This window comes from Saimiri boliviensis, chromosome 7 (assembly GCF_048565385.1).
Source record: "Saimiri boliviensis isolate mSaiBol1 chromosome 7, mSaiBol1.pri, whole genome shotgun sequence".
Lineage (NCBI taxonomy): Eukaryota > Metazoa > Chordata > Mammalia > Primates > Cebidae > Saimiri > Saimiri boliviensis.
Genome location: NC_133455.1, coordinates 50,062,229 through 50,083,975, shown reverse-complemented (window position 1 = coordinate 50,083,975; position 21,747 = coordinate 50,062,229). Strand labels below are relative to the sequence as shown.

Here is a 21,747-nt window from a genome sequence, read left to right as displayed (position 1 = left end):
CTCCCCAAGTGCTGGTATTACATGTGTGAGCCACCAACCTTGACTCCTAATTGGTTTTTGCTACTATATTATCTATGTTCCGAGGGTTCATTGTTAATTCTATTGACTTGTATCCTTACACATTACTAAATTCGCTTACTGTTTCTATTAGCTTTTTGTATATTTTTTAGGATATTCTGCAGACATCGTAATGTCGTCTATGTATACAGAATTTCTTCCCTTACATTATTTATTTATTTTACTTCTTTTCTTTGACTTAGTATACTAGCTAGAACCTCCAGTAAAATGTTGGATAAAAATGATGAGTGGTTGGTTTTTCATAGGAATAAAAAAACTAAAATTTAAAATAATATTTAAGTTATATAATTCATTTGTTTGCTTACTTTAAAAATTAATCTACAATGCTTTCTATTACCATTTGCCTAAAATTCTTTGTTCTTTTTTTCTAACTTTAGGTGATTGACTTGGGTTCTGGGAAAGGCTACCTAAGCTCCTTTTTGTCTTTGAAGTATGGCTTAAAAGTTTATGGAATCGATTCCTCAAATACCAATACTCATGGAGCTGAGGAGAGAAACAGAAAATTGAAGAAACACTGGAAACTGTGTCATACTCAGTCAAGATTAGATGTCAGTGAACTGGAATTAAAAATGTCAAAAGAAAGGAAAGCACAAAATGCAATTAAAAATAAAGCAGATATTGAGGAAGTTTTTAACAACAGTCTTACAAATCAAGAAAAGATGTCAACCTCAAATTTTTTACCTGATTTTTCTGGCTCTGCAATTTCTAATATCAGAAATCAGATGGAAACCCTACATTCTCAGCCACATCAGGAAGAAAATTTGTGTTTTGAAAATGTCTTTCCTCTTATAGACCTTTTGCCTATTAATGCCATAGAGCCTACTTCTTCACAGCAAATACCCAACAGAGAAACATCTGAAGTCAATAAAGAGAGAAGAAAAATGACATCAAAGTCAAGAGAATCAAATATATACTTACCTTTAACCTCTTTTATCACTGCTGATTCAGAACTCCATGACATTATTGAAGATTTGGAGGTGACTTTACTTTTGAATTCTTTAATTTGATTTATAAAAACATTGAATTCAATTTTAATAGTAGCTTACTTAACATACATATCTCACTTGATCACATTAATCTAACAGACTAAGAAAATAAAATCATAAGTAGGCTTTCGTTATTCCCACACCTATCAAAATCTGACATGAGCCTATTCAGAATAGAGTATCCTCTACTCATTTCAAACCTCTTGAATCAAATAGAAGTACTAGCACAAAAGCTAGGAAGTAAACTAAGTTCTCACTCTGCAGATTAGAAATTGCTACAATTCTAAACAAGCAATTAAATTTTAATTTAAATTTGAAGTAAAGTGATATCTAGAACAAAATAATGTTCTATGTTAGACTTGCCAATATGGAATTTTCTTGAGCAAGAGTAGCTTCTAAGTGTTTTTCAAACCTTGAACTTTTTCTAAATTGCAAGTATGTCAGTTTATGTAATTGAAAGACAGCAGAACTTAAAGGCATCCTTGCATGTTAAAACAGTATTATAGAGGAGCCTTTAGATATCATCTGGCCTAACTCATTGTCTCAAAAAAGAACAAAAAAGGTAGCCTTGGGAGTTGTAGTACCCTTGTAACTTTTTTTTTTAAAGAAACTCTTCCCTGAAAAAATGTGTAAATAAAAGATACTAGAGTTCTTTATCAATTTAAATCCATGTTTGATAGATGACCAGTGTTTTGCCATTTTTTAAATGGGAAATTTTTCTTTTTCCCAGATATTTCCGGATTGAAGGGAATCTAGTATACCTTCATTAATTCATTTTCTTATACATGAAATAAATAATTAAGCTATTTTAGACTTTCTCTTAGGGTTAAACAATCCCAATTACTTTAGCTTAACTTTAAAAAATGTTGGTTTCTAGTACATGTTATCACCTTCTAATTTTCTCAGTATCTTGCTGAAAGTATGTGATCAAAACTGTATGCAAACTCTTGCAAGAATCATCTAAAATAAGATACGCTGGAAGAATGTTTCTTGGATCCTGTAGTGAATCACAATTTAATTACAGAATTAACTAACACCTCCTATTCCCTTCACCCTCTCAAAATACTTAAAATATGTTACTAGTAGGATAATACAGTGATTACATATTTTTGTCTCCTAGCTGCTACTTGGTAATATTTATTAATCCTATATGATAAATGCAGTAAAGAATGAGTTTAAATGTTCTTGATTTTTTTAGAGACAGCTAAATTAAGCTTAAAAAGAGAAATTTGTAGCTTTGTTACTCTACTCTTAATTAGCAATAAATCTTACATTTTTAAATTATTTTTACTTATAACATCATAATATCTAAATGAAACCTATATAAACTAATCATAAAGACAAGCAGAGTAGCTGCATAACCCTCTAAAAACTGTGCTTTGAGAAAGACAGTGCTTGAAGCAACTGAGTGTTCTATCAGGTCAGAAACACTTACAGACACAATTTTTTTTCATTAGTAAGTTTGATTTCAGCTCTCTTTTATGTCTAGGATACATAGGGTAAAATAACATTTTTAGTAAAATAATTTTTAAAAATATTTGAAACAATTATATTCTGACGATAGTTATAAAAATGTACTTGAGACACAAGTTAATACTTAATGTTATTTTGAATTTGTAAAGTAAATTATAAAAAATGGACAGTGTTTTCTGAATTTTATTATATGATATGTACTAAGTCATTTACAAGGATTAGTTTACTTAAGTTTTGAAAGAACCTATTGAGATGAGGTACTGTTATTATCTCCGTCTTACAGTTGAGGAAACTAAAGCACTGAAAAGTTACACTTTCCTAATCACACTGTGACGGAGCTTGAATTTAAACAGGCTGTTTCCCAAGACTGTGCTCTTAATGATTGCACTACAGTTTATGTAATTAGTTCATTAATAATCAGTTCCTTAACATCTTTTAAGTAAACTCATGTATCTTTAATGTTTTACTTAGAACTTTAAAATTAATTTTAGTTGGTATTGTAAAGGAATTCTTCTGTTAGATGAGGAATACTTTAGAGAACACTTTGAGATACATGATGTTTTAATTTTAAAAAACTAGAAATTAATATACCTATATTCACAGATTTACACTGAAAACATGACCTTTATATTATCAGAGTTTAAGAGTATCATCTGGAAAAATGAGAGGGTGATATTAGAAATTTTTTAGTTACACATGTGAAAGTATGTGATTCTAATAGGGTACAAGTTTTCTGTATAAATTTTTTTCTATACAAGTTTCTTTTTACTCCGTCTTTAACTAAATTTCTATGAATGATGTCAAAGACAGAAATGTATTATAATAAATTCAGCTTTAAAATGATTGTTATATTGAACAAGATTCCTTGCATGTTTACATTTGTACCAATTGTGTATCTATGTGGATACGTTTAAATTAAGCTTTGGATAATTAGAATAAACATTTCATAGGAAAATTCTAAGTAAAATGTATGTTATAATATTTGGAAAAAAATGCTTTAAGTAAATGTTATATTGTCATATTTGATGCAGTAAATAAACTAAGCTTTTTGTTTTTAAAGTAGAAATACCAAGTGTGCAACAGTTATATTTATTGTTATAGCAATATTTTGTAAGGTTTTTAATGGGCAATCTGAGAAGTGAAATTAATTTTAAAAATTAATGCTATGGTCAAAGTGTGATATAAATATATATGAAAGCACAGGTTTGGTCTAGTGATACGTGTTACATTTGATTAGTCCAATTATTGCTTTGTCTATTTGTTAAGCAAATATTAGTTGTAAAATGAGAGAAAATATGAACAGGTAAATAAATGAAATCACTGAAAAAATTCAAAAGTTGTAAAGATATCACAGTTATTTTACTTATAAAGAAATAATTACTTATGAAAATAAAAGCAGAGAATACTTTCTAGGTATAATTTGATAATTATTAACACCTTTACATATTTTAATGGACATTTAAAATCTTCACCTCATGCTGGGGGTGGTACAAGTGCCTGTAGTCCCAGCTGCTTGGGAGGCTGAAGTAGGAGGATCACTTGAAGCCAGTAATTTGAGTCTGTAGCACGTGATGTTCGTGCCTGTGAGTAGCCACCACACTGCAGCCTGGGCAACATTGCAAGATCCCATATGTAAAAATAAAAGAAATAAAAATTTTAAACAACCCTCTGTTTAATTGCTAAATTTATTTTTCTTTTTATCTTTTAAAGGATTGTTTGATGGTAGGTCTACACACTTGCGGTGATCTGGCTCCAAATACTTTGCGAATATTTGCTTCCAACTCTGAAATCAAGGGAGTTTGCAGTGTGGGTTGTTGCTACCACCTCTTATCTGAAGAATTTGAAAACCAGCATAAAGGTACTAGTTCCCCATGTGTCATAATTTTTATTCATTTGAGCATAATGACTGTTTTCTATTTCTCCTCTTTTTGGCCATTACCGTTATTTGTATCAACATTTAAGATAACATCTGACTTATTGCACTTTTAGTGTTACAGTGTTATTGAAATTTAATGTATCATCACCTGTAGGTGTGTTATAGTTTCTTTGGGCTTAATGAGTGCTGAAGGCTTTGCAAATATTTGAAAATTTTACGTGGTGTATATTTTAAGAGAACTTCCATTTCCAGCTACTTGTGAAGTATACATTTACTGAGATAGTAAAACTGAGTTGTTATTAATATTGATTTTCAAAGTTTGCTTTTGTTTTCAAAGCCTTTTTCAATTCTAAAGGAATACTGATATTTAAAAAAGAAAAAGTTTTTTACTGTATTTTGAAGAGTCAGCATACTGAAATTTTAGAATACTGCAAAACTGTGTGATTGCATTAAAATAATAGCCTTCAAACTATGCTATCTATACGTATCATAACAGGCAAACAAATTATAAACTGTTTATCCCTTTTTTTCACTAATATATTTTGATAGTCTTTCTATATCAGCGCAGAGAATGTTGCCTTACTCTTTTTAATTTGCAAGGTTTTTAATATACTGTATTTTATTTATTCAGTGCTAAATAGTTAATATGTGCTTAAGGCAGCGACACTCTTCTTTTAATAAACCAAAATTTAATGAACAGTTAATCAGTTCAGTGTAGAGTTTAGAGAACCTAAAATATGGCACTAGTGTTCATCTTTGTTTTCTTTATCATCAAACATTAGTTTCAAAATCGTATAGTAATTGCTATAAGACAGGGTATTACATCTTCTGTTTTACAGCCGAGTAGCATGTAGCTCAGTCTGTGAGGGGTTGAGGGTATGTTCCCCTGTGGTGATACCCACTGAGTCTTGAAAGATTTAGTAGAAGTTAAACAGAAAAGGAAGAAGGAAGGGTATTGCAGGCAGAATAAACAAAGATATGGGGTGATAGATGTTTAAAATCAAGTTTTTTTTCTCTTTGACTTTCATAGTCATTCTTTCTCATTGTAATTGTCTTTTCTCCCATCTTATTCTTGTTTATGTCTTTCATAGGAAGAATTATAATGATAGTTCTAGTATCCATTTCAGTCGGTAAAAAGGCATGATTTTTATTGATCTCCTTTCATGTTTAGGATTATTCCATAACCTATTTTCTCAAAATCTCTTTTTGGTCCACTTAGTTTCTTTCTTTAGTACTTGGTCATTCATAAAATAATCTTTGAGTGTTCTAAGGAAATTAGTTGAAGAGAATAGCTCCAAATTTTTGCGCACTAGAAATGTAAGTGTCTCAGTTAACAGATTCTCAAGCATTGGTCTTGTATCCTGCCTGGGTAAAGGCATTTTTGTCTTCTCTTTTCAAGTTGCTGTCGTACACTGTATGTTGACGGGACATTTTGGCCCCCGGATTTAAATAAGAAAAAGTGTAGGAAAGGTTTGTCAGAACTATGACCAACAGCCATATACTCTGAATAGGCATAGTAAACTTGGAAAGGCCTTCCTGTCAAAAATATCTTACTCATCAAGAATCATTGATATTATCAGGTAAACAATGCTAGGCTTCAATGGGGAAAGCTAATAGTAATATCTTAGTGTTACTTAATTTCCTGATACATACTTGAAATGGACAGACAGTTGGGAGTTTTGCTTGTCAGGAAAGCAAAGAATAAGCAGGAAGAAACAGGACTATGGGTTATGATGAAAGGGATGGGAATGTATGCAACGTGAGTACCCTCAAATACTTTGGCTGTCAAGAAAACAGTTGGAAAGCCAAGAGGTAAGAGAAAAATGTGGAAAAGTAAGTGATAGGAATAATGAAAGTAAACTTGGTTTATATTGCAGTTTTGCCTAGCCCTGGACTGCCACATTTTCTCATCTCAAAAACCAGATGGAAAAGGTAACTTACTCCCTTTTCTCTTTCCAACACCCCATCTCCATTTTTCTCACTTTATCTTTGCTGTAGTAAAATAGAGAAGACGTGAACCATCCCATGGAATTTTTATAACAGTATTTCTCAATTCTAGCTGCCTGAGTCAAATTTGACACTTTTAATGTATGGATGCCTGTCCCTGCCTCTTACCTTCTGAATGATAATCTCTAGATGTAGGACTTAAATATACGTATGATTAAGAAGTTCCATAGGTAATTCTTCTACACAGTATGGTTGAAAACAAGGTATGTATTATGATTATATAGGAAGACATGAAGAATTCTATAGGATGATTTATGGAAATATGTTCAAGGTAGGCTGGGTGCGGTGGCTCATGCCTGTAATTCCAGCATTTTGGGAGGCCGAGGTGGTGGATTACCTGAGGTCAGAAGTTTAAGACCAGCCTGGTCAACCTGGTGAAACCCCATCTCTACTAAATATACAAAAATTAGCAGGGCATGGTGGCAGATGCCTGTAATCCCAACTACTCAGGAGGCTGAAGCAGGAGAATTGCTTGAACCCAGAAGGCAGCAGTTGTAGTAAGCCGAGTTCATGCCATTGCACTCTAACCTGAGCAACAAGAGTGAAACTTAGTCTCAATAAAAAAAAAAAAAAAAAGGAAAGAAACATGTTGAAGATTATTTATAGTTATTGTTCTATGCAGGGACTTAGATGGGCCCTAGTCAGGTGCCAGTTTGCAGATTCATATGACAGGTTGAACTTTTTCAAAAGGGCCTAGGACTGTGTATCAGGCTCCAAAGTGCAGAGAGCTGGAGTAATTAAACCCAAACAAAGTCCTTGAAGTATAGAGTTCAGAGTAAAAACCTGGGGAAAACAAACACAGATGCAAGAGGGCATAAATAGGGAATGAAGTTAAGTGATTAGCAGCTAGACAAATTCAAGGAGAAAAATCTAGAACAGACAAAGTATGTTTGGGATAATTATTATGGATATGCCTAGACTTTTTATAGCTTACCTTTATCGATGAACAGACATGAGTGTGTGTGTGTGTGTGTGTGTGTGTGTGTGTGTGTGTGTAGGCAGACAGTGGCAAACTGAGTTTGTTCTGGGCTGTTTAGCAGAAACTATTTTGATAAATGGCATATGGACATAGCCTTATTTTATTTATATATAGCCTTTTTTATTTATACAGTGTATGCTATGGAGTCCTAACATTCCATACTAAAATAGAAATCTGCTATATAGTTTGATCATTATGCTAAAATATCTGACTTATAGGGAAAGAGGTTTATGTGCACAAAGTTAGCATATTTCCTGTAATATATCAAGCACTAGGTTTCATGGAGTTATATCTCTGAATGGTCAAATATGTCATGTGTCCTTCTCTTCATATCTTACACACCTTCACTCTTACTTTATTTGCACAGCTGTTTTTAAGTTTGAATTGGGGCAGTGTTGCCCTTTGGGATGTAAATTTGAGTTATTAATAGTCTAACATAGTACAGTAGAAAATTCTGGTATGTACATCGCTACTTTTTATCATGATATTTACTATGTAAACAATATGTGTTTTACATGAATGTGTTTAACCAATGCAATGTGGTAGACCATAGAGGTAGTCTGTCATGAATGTCAGTTTTCAAAAATGCCACAAAGCTCTATGAGCTTTGTGAATACTGAATACTGAATTTATACCATATGTTTTAAAACTACTTTTAAATATTTTTATATTATAAGCCAGTTGTCCCTAGGAGAACAAGAAATACCAGAAACATTTTTATTGCAGTCCTGTATAGAATATCTGTTTCCAAGCTTTACTAATGTTTCAATATTTTGACCTAATGTTGATTATTACCATAATTAATTTGAAGTGTTTGCATTATTTATTCTCATAGAAGCTGGAAAGAGAACTTCTTTGGGTAAATCTCAGTATTATTTGGTTGTTTTCCTGATGAAGGTATAAACAGAGGAAGCACTACTGGTTACCAGTTCAGATCCACACATTTTTTCTTCTTTGCTAACTAACCCATGATTTTGTTAAGGAATCATCAGTTGCTACTGGGAGCAACCCTTACCAGTGCACAAATTTGTGACTGATCTCCTTCCACACCTTCTCCTAGCCTACTACCAGGGCATCTTCTAGTATTATTAGTGCACTCCATATTTTCACTGTCAAATATCAGTGGTGTAACCCTCAAAAGCCTGCAGACTTAACTTCATGTTTACCCCTAGCCTTTTTATGACATGGGATAATGAGGTGATTCTTCCATTTACATTTTTTTAAAACAAACGAAAAACATTAGAGGGCTACAAATCTAGGAGATTATCTGTGAGATTGGAGCCTTTCTATAGCCTCAGAAATAAATGAATCTAAATCATTTATGGCAGTTACATTGATTTAAAAATGGATGTGAGACATAATTTTTACTGATGAGGCATGAGAGAAATGTCTCCTCAGGAGTTTCTGGGAATTGATTGATTGATTGCTCTTACAACTGAAAGCAAGACAGAAACATCACTTTTTTTTTTTCTGCCTCTGGATTTTGCCATCTATGTGTGTTTGTTCAGTCTAAGTTATCTTTATCTACTATTTGCTTAAAATGTAGTCTCTCAGAATTGGTGTTAGTGTTCTAACTGAACCCTTCAGGTCCAGCCTGAAGGATGAAAGGTAATTTGTTTTTACTGTAAGTTTATGTGATCTTTTCAGAAGCTTAGGAAGGCAGGAGGAGTAGAGAAAGAGCCGGGATTCCAGAGAGTCACATCATAGAACTTCTTTCCTGGCCTTATTAGAGTTCCTACTGGGAGCAGCCCTTGCCCGGGCACAAATTTATGACTGATCTGCGCCTTCCCAACCTCCTCCCAGCCTAGTACCAGGCTGTCTTCTAATACTGTTAGTGCACTCCCTATTGCATAGTCAAATATCAGTGGTGTAACTCTCAAAATCCTGCAGGTTTAACTTTATGTTTACCCCCAGCCTTAATGTGATATAGGATAATGGGGTGATTCTCCCATAGATTCCTCCATTTACTTAAAAAAAAAAAAGTGGAGGGTCACATACCAACTTTTGGTGGTGTCTTTCAATCTGATGCTGCCATTTCTGTATCAAACAAATTTGTAAAGGGTGCATGATACCTATCCTAGTGTACATTGTTTCTCAAGTTGTATTATCTCTAGGAATTGTAAGGGAGGAGGCCACATATGTACATAATTATCTTTATTGTTGTTGAGACTTAAAGATTGTTCCTTTGCTTTAAATTTAGAGATACTTCATCTGAAAAGGTGTCTAGAGGCTGAAGAAAAACATGTTGATCACATTGTTTGACTATATAACATACTGTTTAAATAAGCTTATCTTACGTTTCTAGATTTGCCAAATATTCAATATATGATACGAAACTCCTAAGATAACATTAACCAGTTAATATCAGCATGAAATTGTGTCTTCTATCATAGAGAAATGTATGACCAATGTCTTAGTCCAGTAAATGGCAATGAATTAATCTTATCATTGCAACAGTACAAATAATTGCTGTCTTTTTAGTAAAGACCTGACAATATTTTCTCTCTCATACAATATGTATTTTATTAAATAAGACTGTTTACTGCTATCAGCTTTTACTCCTGGAAGTTTGGAGGATATTGAGGAATAAAGCATCGTTTCTCTTTTCAAAACAGGATGAATTTGATTTCTATTTCCAGCAGTGTGGGAGATGAGATTTTTCTGAGAGTTCCTCCTGCTGCTACAGTTCAGCTAGATCCTGGCTAAATTAGAACATGTATTTTTTAGGCGTTACTGAGTCCACAAAAAATAAGGGAAATCTCTGTGGATCAAGAAAAATCAAAAACAAAAATTTAAAAGGAGAGAAAGGAAGAGAAAGGAAGAGGAGTTGAGACAAAAGGAGGGAGCTATGAGCCTTAAAGTGATAGATAGTGTTGTTCTGAGATAAATACTGGTCACATTGAGATCTAAAGACTAATAATGGACCCCAAGTAATGGGGAAGCTGATCCTGAAATGTCCATACCCTTGAATGAGACAAAGCAGTCTTCAGTCTGTTCCATGCATAAGCAAATTCAAATCCTTGTAGGGAAATACTTCAATTCAGTCCCTTAGAATTTCAACAGATTATAATCTATTAAATATGAGCTAAAATCTTTAAAAATATCAACTAAATCATAAGATACATGTGGCTAGATATCTTGTCTGAACCTCCTATTATAACTAAAAATACTGAATACAATTAATTTTTTCTAGAAGCATTGAAATACTGGAAACTTATATCCAGTCAGTATATAGAAGAATGCTGAAGTCCTCAAAGATAATGGAAACACTGAAACTACTGAGGGTATTTGTGTACCATAGCAAAATTGAGCTTTAATAATTTCATAATTTGAAACCACAAAGGTGAGGACTAAAATAAGGGTAGCAGTAGTAGGACTAGAGCAAATTTGAAAAATTCAAGAAGCATTTAAGATTTGTTTTCTGCACATGGCTAGTCAGTTTTCCCAACACCATTTATTAAACAGGGAATCCTTTCCCCATTGCTTGTTTTTTTCAGGTTTGTCAAAGATCGGATGGTTGTAGATATGTCATGTTTCCTCCGAGGCCTCTGTTCTCTTCCATTGGTCTATATCTTTGTTTTGGTACCAGTACCATGCTGTTTTGATTACTGTAGCCTTGTAGTATAGTTTGAAGTCCGGTAGTGTGATGCCTCCTGCTTTGTTCTTTTTACTTAGAATTGACTTGGCTATGTGGGCTCTCTTTTGGTTCCATATGAAGTTTAAGGTGTTTTTTTCCAGTTCTGTGAAGAAGGTCATTGGTAGCTTGATGGGGATAGCGTTGAATCTAAATTACTTTGGGCAGTATGGCCATTTTCATGATGTTGATTCTTCCTAACCATGAACGTGGAATGTTTCTCCATCTGTTTGTGTCCTCTCTTATTTCGTTGAGCAGTGGCTTGTAGTTCTCCTTGAAGAGGTCCTTTATGTTCCTTGTTAGTTGTATTCCTAGGTATTTTATTCTCTTTGTGGCAATTGCGAATGGCAGTTCATTCTTGATTTGGCTCTCTTTACGTCTGTTACAGGTGTATAGGAATGCTTGTGATTTTTGCACATTGATTTTGTATCCTGAGACTTTGCTGAAGTTGTTCATCAGTTTCAGGAGATTTTGGGCTGAGATGATGGGGTCTTCTAGATATACAATCATGTCATCTGCAAATAGAGACAATTTGATTTCCTCCTTTCCGATTTGAATACCCTTTATTTCTTTTTCTTTCCTGATTGCTCTGGCTAGAACTTCCAGTACTATATTGAATAGGAGTGGTGAGAGAAGGCATCCTTGTCTAGTGCCGGATTTCAAAGGGAGTGCTTTAAGTTTTTGCCCATTCAGTATGATATTGGCTGTTGGTTTGTCATAAATAGCTTTTATTATTTTGAGATACGTTCCGTCAATACCTAGCTTATTGAGGGTTTTTAGCATAAAGGGCTGTTGAATTTTGTCAAAGGCCTTCTCTGCATCAATTGAGATAATCATGTAGTTTTTGTCTTTGGTTCTGTTTATGTGGTGAATTACGTTTATGGACTTGCGTATGTTAAACCAGCCTTGCATCCCTGGGAATGAATCCTACTTGATCATGGTGGATGAGCTTTTTGATATGCTGTTGCAATCGGCTTGCCAGTATTTTATTGAAGATTTTATAATTAAGAGGCTTCCTATTAGTTATGAAAGTTTCTTTCTTCTTCCAAACAAGTGATCTTTAACCACAAAGTATATAATGACCACAGAAGCTCCTAAACATGTTTATGGAAGAACATTATATTTGTTCTCTTGGTTATTATAGTAGTTTCACATTTTTTGAGTCAGACTCACATTAAGAAACACATTTTGCAACACTACGTGTTATATATAGAAATAAATAAAACTAGTACTTAAATTTTACAAAAAAAAACCCTGCTCTTTTTCTTGTTTATTATTTGTTCCTTAATAGGTACTTAATCTTTCAACACATGCATTCCTGTTGACAATCTTATTCAGTTCCTTCTTTCAAATTTTATAAAATATTGGTCACAGTCTACTCAGTTGATTTTATGACCCCTTAATGGATTTGACCAGCCGTGTGATGGTAAATGTTTAATGGTTGGTTCTTCCTCTGAATAAAAAGCCTAATGTGTAGCATCTCCTAATTTCCATTGTGTAAGTATACCTAACTTGGTCAATTTCAAACTACCAAACTACCATGTCAGTGAATGCAGAGATGGGAAGAGATGCACACAGTCAGTTCCCTCTGGACCCATTAAGAGCCAGCCATTCCACTGGCTTTCACCTACGGTTTGTAAAAAAATGCTATATAAATTTATGTTTGTTCTGACTAACTGAATTTGCTTGTTTAAGCTGCAAATCGCCTTATCTGTGTTATAGTAAGTATACCAAATAGTATCTGGCATATGTCAGATGCTAAATATATTATTTGTTAAAAGAATGAGTTTACTTTCTTTTGACAAATACAAAAAAATATTTATGCCTTCTAAGTTTGTTTCTATTTGAGACATTGAACTTTTCATATAAAGGCTTCAATTTGTCAGTGGAATCTCACAAGGATTTTCCAGATTCATAAACTTCTAAGTTGAAGCGGAAATATTTTATTTTATATACTTACTATGGTGCCCTAGTGCATTGCATGTTTTATTTTTTTCTATTAACTTTGACATAAAATTTGAAAAAAATAAAGCTTTCAGACAAATTTTGTGATTGATTATATTTTAAAATAAGTCCGTGAAGAAAAGAAAGATTTAAAAAACAATTGCATGTGATCGATTATATTTTAAATTAATTATTTTCAATGACTCTATTTTGGCCTTCCTATAAATCATTAATATTTTATCAAGAATCTGGAGATTGAGGCATGAACAGTTTTTAGCAACTCCTGATTTAAACTGTGAAACTGAAATGAAGACTTTGAAATTATGAGAACATAAGAGCCAATTTAGTAACAACAATATTGAACCATATGTATCAATAAATATGTATTCAACATAGAGTATGCGAGATTTAGGAAACACTCAGCAAACTAAGTATGCACCCACTGCCCACTTTGCTAGATACTGAGGATATCTAAATGAAACATTTTAAAGTAATATATAATGTAATAGGTTTTGTTACAGGTAAAACAATTAAAGTACAGTTTGATAGGTACTGTACTAGAGTTATGTATAAGTTACATTCCAAGCATAGAGAGAGTGATTTCTAGATGTCCAAGGGTGTGCAAAAACATGGCATAGAAGAAAAGATGCTTTGACTCACTAGAGTGCTCCTCTGTCTCTGCAGTATTGTGACCTGGATGAATCAGTTAGCCTTTGTGGGTCATCTGTAAATTAGTGAAGCAAAAGAGGGGTCTCTGTGTCTTCTGGCTCTAATGATATCATTCTATGACAAAGGTAGCTTCCCAAAACATGCATATTATTTAAATTTAACCTTATTTATTTTCATCGAGACATTTAGTTTTAGTATTTTTTTCTTAATTATATTGAGTTTGCATAAATAAATACTTTACTGCTATGATTCTGCATTTGGATATAATAAGAAATTTTTTTAAATTATACTTTTACATGTATACCAGTATAATAATGGCCATAAATGTTGTTTCTCTGAATTTTGTATGTTTGGGTTTTAAGAAGTAAAATTAGCAATAATTTATAGCAAATGTATATATATATTTATTTTCTTAATTATATCAATATTAATAGTGTATTAGTTTGTTAAGTAATTCAGTGAGATGCAATCAGAATCTATCTCAGCTTAAGTTTCTGTTGTTGCTAGATGAGGAATTGTTCTTTGGAATTGTATAGCAGATGAGTAGACTTTACTGCCAGCCTTATAGATTCAGCTGTTTATAAGCTTTTGTTACAATATCACATTACTCCTCACTGTTCAGCTGGACCTATGTCTCAGAAACATTCTTGCCAATTAATGTGGGATGAATACAGAGATTTCTAGATGTACCTGCCATTCTGTGCACAGTTACCTCACTCTGACAGCTGTATGTGATCTTCAGTCAACTATATGTTTTCTAGAATACTCGCACTGATTTTATTTTTGCCATGGGGCATCTTCTTGCTGCCTAGAAGTAGTTAGAAATGGAACTTTAATATATTTTGCTTCTTTCTTTCTTTAGCTTGCACCTCATTATTTTTTGTGACTAACAGAAAGTGGCTTTTGAAGCTCATGCAGATTGGATTTATTCAGCATAAAGAAGTTCTTCCTGTGTTCATGGTAAAGAAAAGAAGCCAATAATGTGTTTAAATCCAAAATAGAAAATGAATATGTCCACGTAAAAGAAGTAGTAAAGAGGAAGAGTTTATATTTTACATATAAAGTAATATGAAAGCAAAACTGACAGAAATTCTTGTTAAAGAGTTGACAGTCAAATTAATATAAAACAGGTTTTAAAAAAAACTAGATTACAATCTACTCATTTTATATATAAAACTATAAAACTAGATTTTGATACTGATACTTTGATACTCATTTTATATATAAATCTAGATTTTTGATACTTGAAAAATATTTTGCTATAGTGTTCTCATTTCTTTTTTCCCATGGTAAATAAATTACCAGAAAGTTGTCTAAATTTTTTTCATTATCATCCATCTGACACAATGTGTGAAATTTTTATAGGTATGAAGTTACAACATCATCTGTGATATCAGTGTAAAGATCATCTCAGGTGTTCCATATGTATGTCATTGTAAATTATTTTATCAAGGGTAGAGTTTTGCAGCAGAGGGAACCTGTTATACATAGTGAGAAAATCCACTGGAAGGAGCTATCGCAGTGTTTGCCAAACCAACACAATGTTTTCTCTCAACACCTGGGTTTTGCCATTGTATAGTCATGCATAAAAATACCAAGACGGTAGTATCTGGACTGAGTCATTAATAAAAAATATTTTAATGTAGATATGGCTCCATTAAAGTTATATATATATATATATATATATATCTTTTAAAACTAGATGTTTATTTTCTTTTTTATATACATCACACTTCATATACATATACCTTGAAATTATATTTCCAGCCTGCACTTTTAGCCAAAGGATAAGTGAAATACTAGCACATTGATCATATAATGGAACTAGCAGTGCAGATGAGAAGTAGAAAATAAAGGAAATTGTAAATAGGGCTATATATACCTGGTATACTAGGCATAGTATTCATACACACACATGTAATTAGATTTATTATTAAGAATGGGGCTGACACAATTATGGAGGCTGAGAAGTTCCACAATATGCTCTATACGCTGGAGACCCAGGAAAGCCAGTGGTGTACATTACTGTGTGAGAATAAAGGTCTGAGAACTAGGAATGCCAACAGTGTAAATCCCAGTCCAAAGGCAAGAAAAGATGAATGTCTCAGCTTATGCAATGAGGTAGCGAGGGATAGAATTCAACCTTCCTCTAACTTTTCAATGGATTTAATGATGTCCACCCATATTAGGGAGGGCAGTCTGCTTTATTCAGACCATCAATTACAACACTCATTTTTTCCCAAAACTCCCCCACAGGCCATCCAGAAATCATATTTAACCAGATATCTGGGCATCCTGTGACTAAATCAAGTTAACACATAAAATTAACTCTCAAGCTTGGCATGACCCAATAGTAAACAAATTATAGATAATAAATTTAATCATTTTATTATAATCATTACCATTTTGCTATTACCAATGTTCTCCATTTTTATTTTCTGTGAAACAAAAATTCATATTACAGAGTCTGTATCTCAGTGACTTAAATTGAAGGTACAGTCTGGTGAAGGCAGAAAGGAGTAGTAGAGGCTCAGTCCATATTTATGGAATAAATAAATTAATTGCCATTAACATATAATCATTGTGCTGTGATTTTCATTAAATGTCTTGAATTCTAGAAACTTTCTATAAGTATCTCCTTTACAACTTGACTCATTGTTGACAACTGCCCATAAACATTATCTTTTTAAATTACTAATTTCTATACCCACATTTTTTCTCATCATTTTAAGAGCAGAGAAATTTTTAGAGCTTGCCTACTTTTAAATCATCTTCTATATTATTATTCTTCTGGTTATACTATTTTAAATGTATTCTTCGTCTTTTATTAATGCTGAAGAGTAAATCTGATTTACATAATTATTGAATTATATTTATCCTTTAGGATTTGTGTGTGCGTGTGTGCGTGTGTGTGTGTGTGTGTGTGTGTGTGTGTATAGACAGGTTCTCACTCTGTTGTCTAACCTACAGTGCAGTATCATGATCATAGCTCATTGTAGCCTCCACCTGGGCTCTGGCAATCCTCCCTCCCCAACCTCCCAAGTAGCTGGGACTGCTGGCTCAAGACACCACACCCAGCTAATTTTTGTATTATTTTTATTTTTTTGTCATAAAGATAGCATTTCATCATCTTGCTCAGGCTGGTGTTGAACTCATAGACTCAAGTACTCTGCCCACCTCAGGCTCCCAAAATGCTGGGATTACGGGTGCAAGCCACCATGCTGGGCCTATTCTTTTATTTTTAATATATTTTAGAAACCAGTAATATGTATGTACTTCATAAATCTTAATAGATCAGTATATAATACACCTTTTATCCTTAGGCAGTATTTTGAATATCATATATATGTGGCCTTGTTTAAAATCCGAAATGAAAATCAAAAAAACTTTATAGAATTGTCCTGTAATCTCTGATGCTAATTATAAAACTATAAAATGCTGCAATGGGAAACGAGTTTCTAAACTTGAAACTAAAACTGAGATGTCATGTTTACTTGAGAGTATATCAATCTGCATGGCAATTCTTCAGATATTCTTGAAGGATATTTTTAAGGAAACCTAAGGAGTCTTAGTCAATCCTTAAAGAAAATAACATGGAACAGACTAATGTTTAAAATCAAGGTAAAATGGCTGGTAAATGATAAATATTTGACTTTTTTTTTTAAAAAAAAAACAAACACCATATTTTGCAGGAGAGTATAAGATACCTATCTCCCAAATTTTACTTTATTGTTTCAAAGCATTATGAAAGTGACAGATGCATGTGACACACAAAAAGGAAGGTTTAGTAAAGGACTTTCAACTATGAATGAACTCAAAATATAAAACAGCATTTATTTCTGTATTTACCTTTCAACATAAGTGACAAATATATTCTCATAAGTTCTGAAAGTATGCAAGCATATATGTTAAAAAGTAAAAGTTTGTCTAGCATCACATGTGACACTTCACATGGTTTCTGACTATGCACATACATATACAAATGTGTACATGTACAAATATTTTCTGACAAAAGAATTCAAACTGAATGTAATCATTCATACATTTATATATTCTTTCAAAAATATTTATTGAGTGTCTGCAATGTGTCATATACTTTTGAATGAGAAGTGAAAAAAAGTCCCTGCACCCATGTCATTTACCTCCTAGTAGGTAGAGACAACAGAATAGCAAGTAGATATATATCTAGTATATCAGATGGTGATAAATACTATGGAGAAAAATAAAGCAATGTGAGTGAGTTTGAAGGTACACTGTTTTGTATAGAGTAGCCAGGAGAGGCCTGTTGTTAAGATGACATTGAGCAGAGAGTTGAAGGATGAGGGAGCAAGCCATGCAGCTATCTTGAAGACATAGTGTTCTAGCCAGAGGGAACAGCAAGTAAAAACCCTAAAGCAGGAGCCTTTGGGCCCTTTCAAGGAAGGACAGAGACCAGCATGGCTAAAACAGTGTTGTGACAAAAAGCAGGGAAATTTCTTGGGGAACTATTGCTGGAATCTAGATGAAAGATGGTGATAGTGCAGGTCAGAGAAGAACTTTGGAAGAGATGGTTAAATTCTGAATATATTTTATATGTGTTCCCACTTAAGATGAAAGTGCAAAAGAGAAAAGCAAAGTATGTATCAATGACTTTTGACCTAAAATAATGGAAGAATGTAGCTGTCATTTATTGATCTGGATATAACTGCAGAAAGGGCAGAACTGAGATGAGAGTTGTTCAATTTCGAACAGGTTGAGTTTGTGTGTATGTACGTTTTGATAAATATACATAGCACTATTTGCAGTACATGGAAATGTAAAGGAACATCAAACATAAAGGTGCAGAATTAAATCTTAACTGTGTAAAAGTAACTGTAATGCATACTATTCTGCTGTCATAATTTTGTAGCCACCTCCTGTTGCTATTTCATGAGGTCTAATGTTTCAAATAACCACTTTAAAAAAATGTGACACTAATCATCTCCACTTGAGCAGTTAGTCTCTTCAGTAAGTTGCATATTGCAGTAAAAAGTGGTCTTCTGCAGTTCTAGCATATTTCTCATCTTGTTTAATATAATACTGTAAGCCTGGAATAACACCATGGCATCTATACCAAGTGCCACTCGTGATGCCGTTAAGTGCTCCCAAGAAGGAAAGTCATGACAAGAAAACTTGAGTTGCTTAGTATGTACCATAGTTGAGGTCTGCAGCTGCAGTTGATCTCCATTTCAAGATAAATGAATGTGTCATACGGACTACTGTAAAAAATAAAAGAAAATTAGTGAAGCTGTTTATGAAGCTATGCCAGCAGACACAAAAAGTGCAAGGTTTGAAATACGGTTTTATGTGGGTACATGATTTCTAAAAGAACGGCCTATCTATAAACACTAATGTGAGAAAAAGTGAAGTCTTTATATGGCAAGTTAAAGCAAAAGGATCTAAATCTACATCAGTAAAGGATTTAAAGCTGGAGAATTTAATGTCAATGGGGTTGGTGCGATGATTTTAGAAAGAGGTTTGGCATGAAACAAATTGTCAAGATAAGAGGAGAAGCAGCTTATGCTGACCAAGAGGCAGCAGACAAGTTCCCAGATGCCATTAACAAAATTATTGAAAAGGTATCTTTTCAAGAGGGTTATCTTCCTGAACAAATTTTTAGTGCAAATAAAAGTGCCCCATTTTAGATTTTAAGTGCCACAAAGAACACTTAATGAGGAAGAGAAGCAATCGCCAGGATTTAAGGCAGGAAGAGATAGACTAAGTCTACTGTTTTGTTCAAAATTCAGTCAAATTTATCATCAGGAATGCCCTTATCTCTAAAACTACTAACTCCTGAGCCTTGAAGGGAAACGATAAGCATCAGTTGCCTGCTTTTCAGTTGTACAACAAGAAGGCGTGGACAAGAACCCTTTTTCTGTATTGATTTCATCAATGCTATGTCTGAAGTAATGAAGTACCTTTCCCTAAGGGGCTGCTTATTAAGTTGTTTTGATATGATACTGGACAATATTCCTAGCCACCCAGAACCCCGTAAGTTCAACATTGCTTTTAAGAAGATGTACAGAGCTAACATATAATGGAAGGGTGCTCAACATTATTCATCATCAGGGAAAGGCAAATTAAAACCACAATAAAGTATCACCTCATACCTGTTAAAATGACTTATTAAAAAAAAATCGACAAGTCTTGACAAGTATATAAAGGGAACTCTTTTATCTTGTTGGTAGGAATGTAAATTGGTGCAATCACCCATGGAAAACAATATGAAGGCTCCTCAAAAAATTAAAAGTAGAATTACTGTTTGATTCAGCATTCTGACCTTTGAGTATGTATCTAAAGGAATTGAAATCTGGATCTCATCTGTATTCCTATATTTATTACAGCATTATTTACAGTAGCCCAAGATATGGAATCAGTCCACTCCATTAATGAATAGATGGATAAAGAAAATGTGGCACATACATACAATGGAGTATTATTCAGCCTTTAAAAAGAAGCAAGTCCTGCCATTTTCTTCAATATGAATGGACCCGGAGAAAATTATCTTAAGTGAATTAAGCCAGGCAAAGTAAAATACTGCATGATCTCACTTGTATGTGAAATCTAAAATAGTTGAACACAGAAGCAAGAGCAGGGGCTGGATGAGAGAGAAATGGGGAAGTATTGGTCAAAGAGTATGAAGTTTTGATTACACAAAATAAAATTTGAAAATCTAGTATATGTATAATATAGGGCCTATGATTCACAGTACTGTATGGTATGCTTAAAAATTACTAAAAGGGTAGATCTTATATTAAGAGCTTTTACTACAAAAGGGGAAAAAACACAGGGAGGAGAAAACTTTTAGAGGTAATGAACAAGTTTTGGCATTGTTAATGATGATGGGTTGATGGTTTTATAGGTGTTGACTTATCTCCAAGCACATAAAGTTGTATACATTACATAACTACAGCTTTTTATATATCAACCATACCTCAAGAAAACAATTTTAAGAAGAAAAAGGGAGGGGAAAAATACATATCAGGTATGAATTGTTCATTGAAACTAAAGAATATTTAGCCATGAATTGAGTGACTGGCCCCTGTTAAATACTCAATAAATATATATCAAATAAAAAATCCAAATTAAAAGTGGAAACAGCAAAGTGTGAAATGTAGCTGGCAAACTAGGCACAAGCAGATCATGTAGGATTTTGTTAATCATATTAAGGAATGGAGTCTTAAAAGGAGAAAAATGATTTGTTAAGGAGAAGAAGGATTTGTTAAACGGGAAAGTGAACTGATGAGGTTTAAATTTATTTATTTTTTATTTTTATTTTTTTAATTTATTTTTTGGAGACAGAGTCTCATTCTGTTGCCCAGTGGTACAATCTCCTGGGTTCAAGTGATTCTTCTGCCTCAGCCTCCGGAGTAGCTGGGATTACAGGCATGTGCCACCATATCCAGATAATTTTTGTATTTTTGGTAGAGACGGTTTCCCTATGTTGGCCAGGTTGACCTGACCTCAGATGATCTGCCCATCTTGGCCTCCCAAAGTGCTGGAATTACAGGGGTGAGCCACCTTGTCCAGCCCTGGTGAGGTTTACACCGTTTTAAAATATCATGGTTGCAGAATTGATGTTGGAATAAAAGGGTGCAAGAGTGGATGTTGGCACACCCATCAGGAGACTATTGTAGCACAACAGATAGTTTGGGACTGGTGGAAATAGAGAATTTATAGATTTGAGGAATATTTAGGAGATAAACAGGAATTTCTAAAAACAAACCATGAATGAGAAAGTGTCAAAGACATCTCCTGAATTTTTTGACTTGTGTAAATGAATAAATATTAGTGCCAGTTACTATGAAACTTCATGAGATCTAGATTCGTATTATGAAGTTAGTTTTATTTTAGACATGTTTATTTTAAGGTGCCAGTGAAATATCTATTTGGAAATGGTGGTTAGGGTATTGATAATGCATAACTAGATCTCGCAGAAGAGTATAGGAATGTAGATATAATTTAAGAGTGGTAGTAGGTTGATTATTGCCTCCCAAAAAGTCATGTTCATGAACTTGAAAATATGACCTTATTTGAAAACTGAGTCTTTGCAAATTTGATTAGTTAAGATGGGATCATCATA

The 21,747-nt window shown here is 33.4% G+C and overlaps 1 protein-coding gene across 7 annotated transcripts in view; it reads left to right on the top strand.

The window, feature by feature from the left end:
- The window catches only part of METTL25 (methyltransferase like 25), a 123,633-nt gene that overhangs the window by 37,105 nt on the left and 64,781 nt on the right, over positions 1 to 21,747 (top strand). For 3 of the 7 annotated variants that reach the window (XR_012518401.1, XM_074402477.1, XM_039472269.2), the window contains 2 exons: positions 456 to 1,055; positions 4,248 to 4,395. Coding sequence is in view for 4 of the 7 variants with exons in the window: in XM_074402477.1 (XP_074258578.1) it covers positions 456 to 1,055; positions 4,248 to 4,395 (748 nt within the window). In the remaining 3 variants the exon portion in view is untranslated. Of the gene's footprint in view, positions 1 to 455; positions 1,056 to 4,247; positions 4,396 to 6,290; positions 6,346 to 14,508; positions 19,686 to 21,747 lie in introns of those variants that run through there. The other 4 variants (XR_012518403.1, XR_012518402.1, XM_074402476.1 and 1 more) reach the window with 3 other exon arrangements.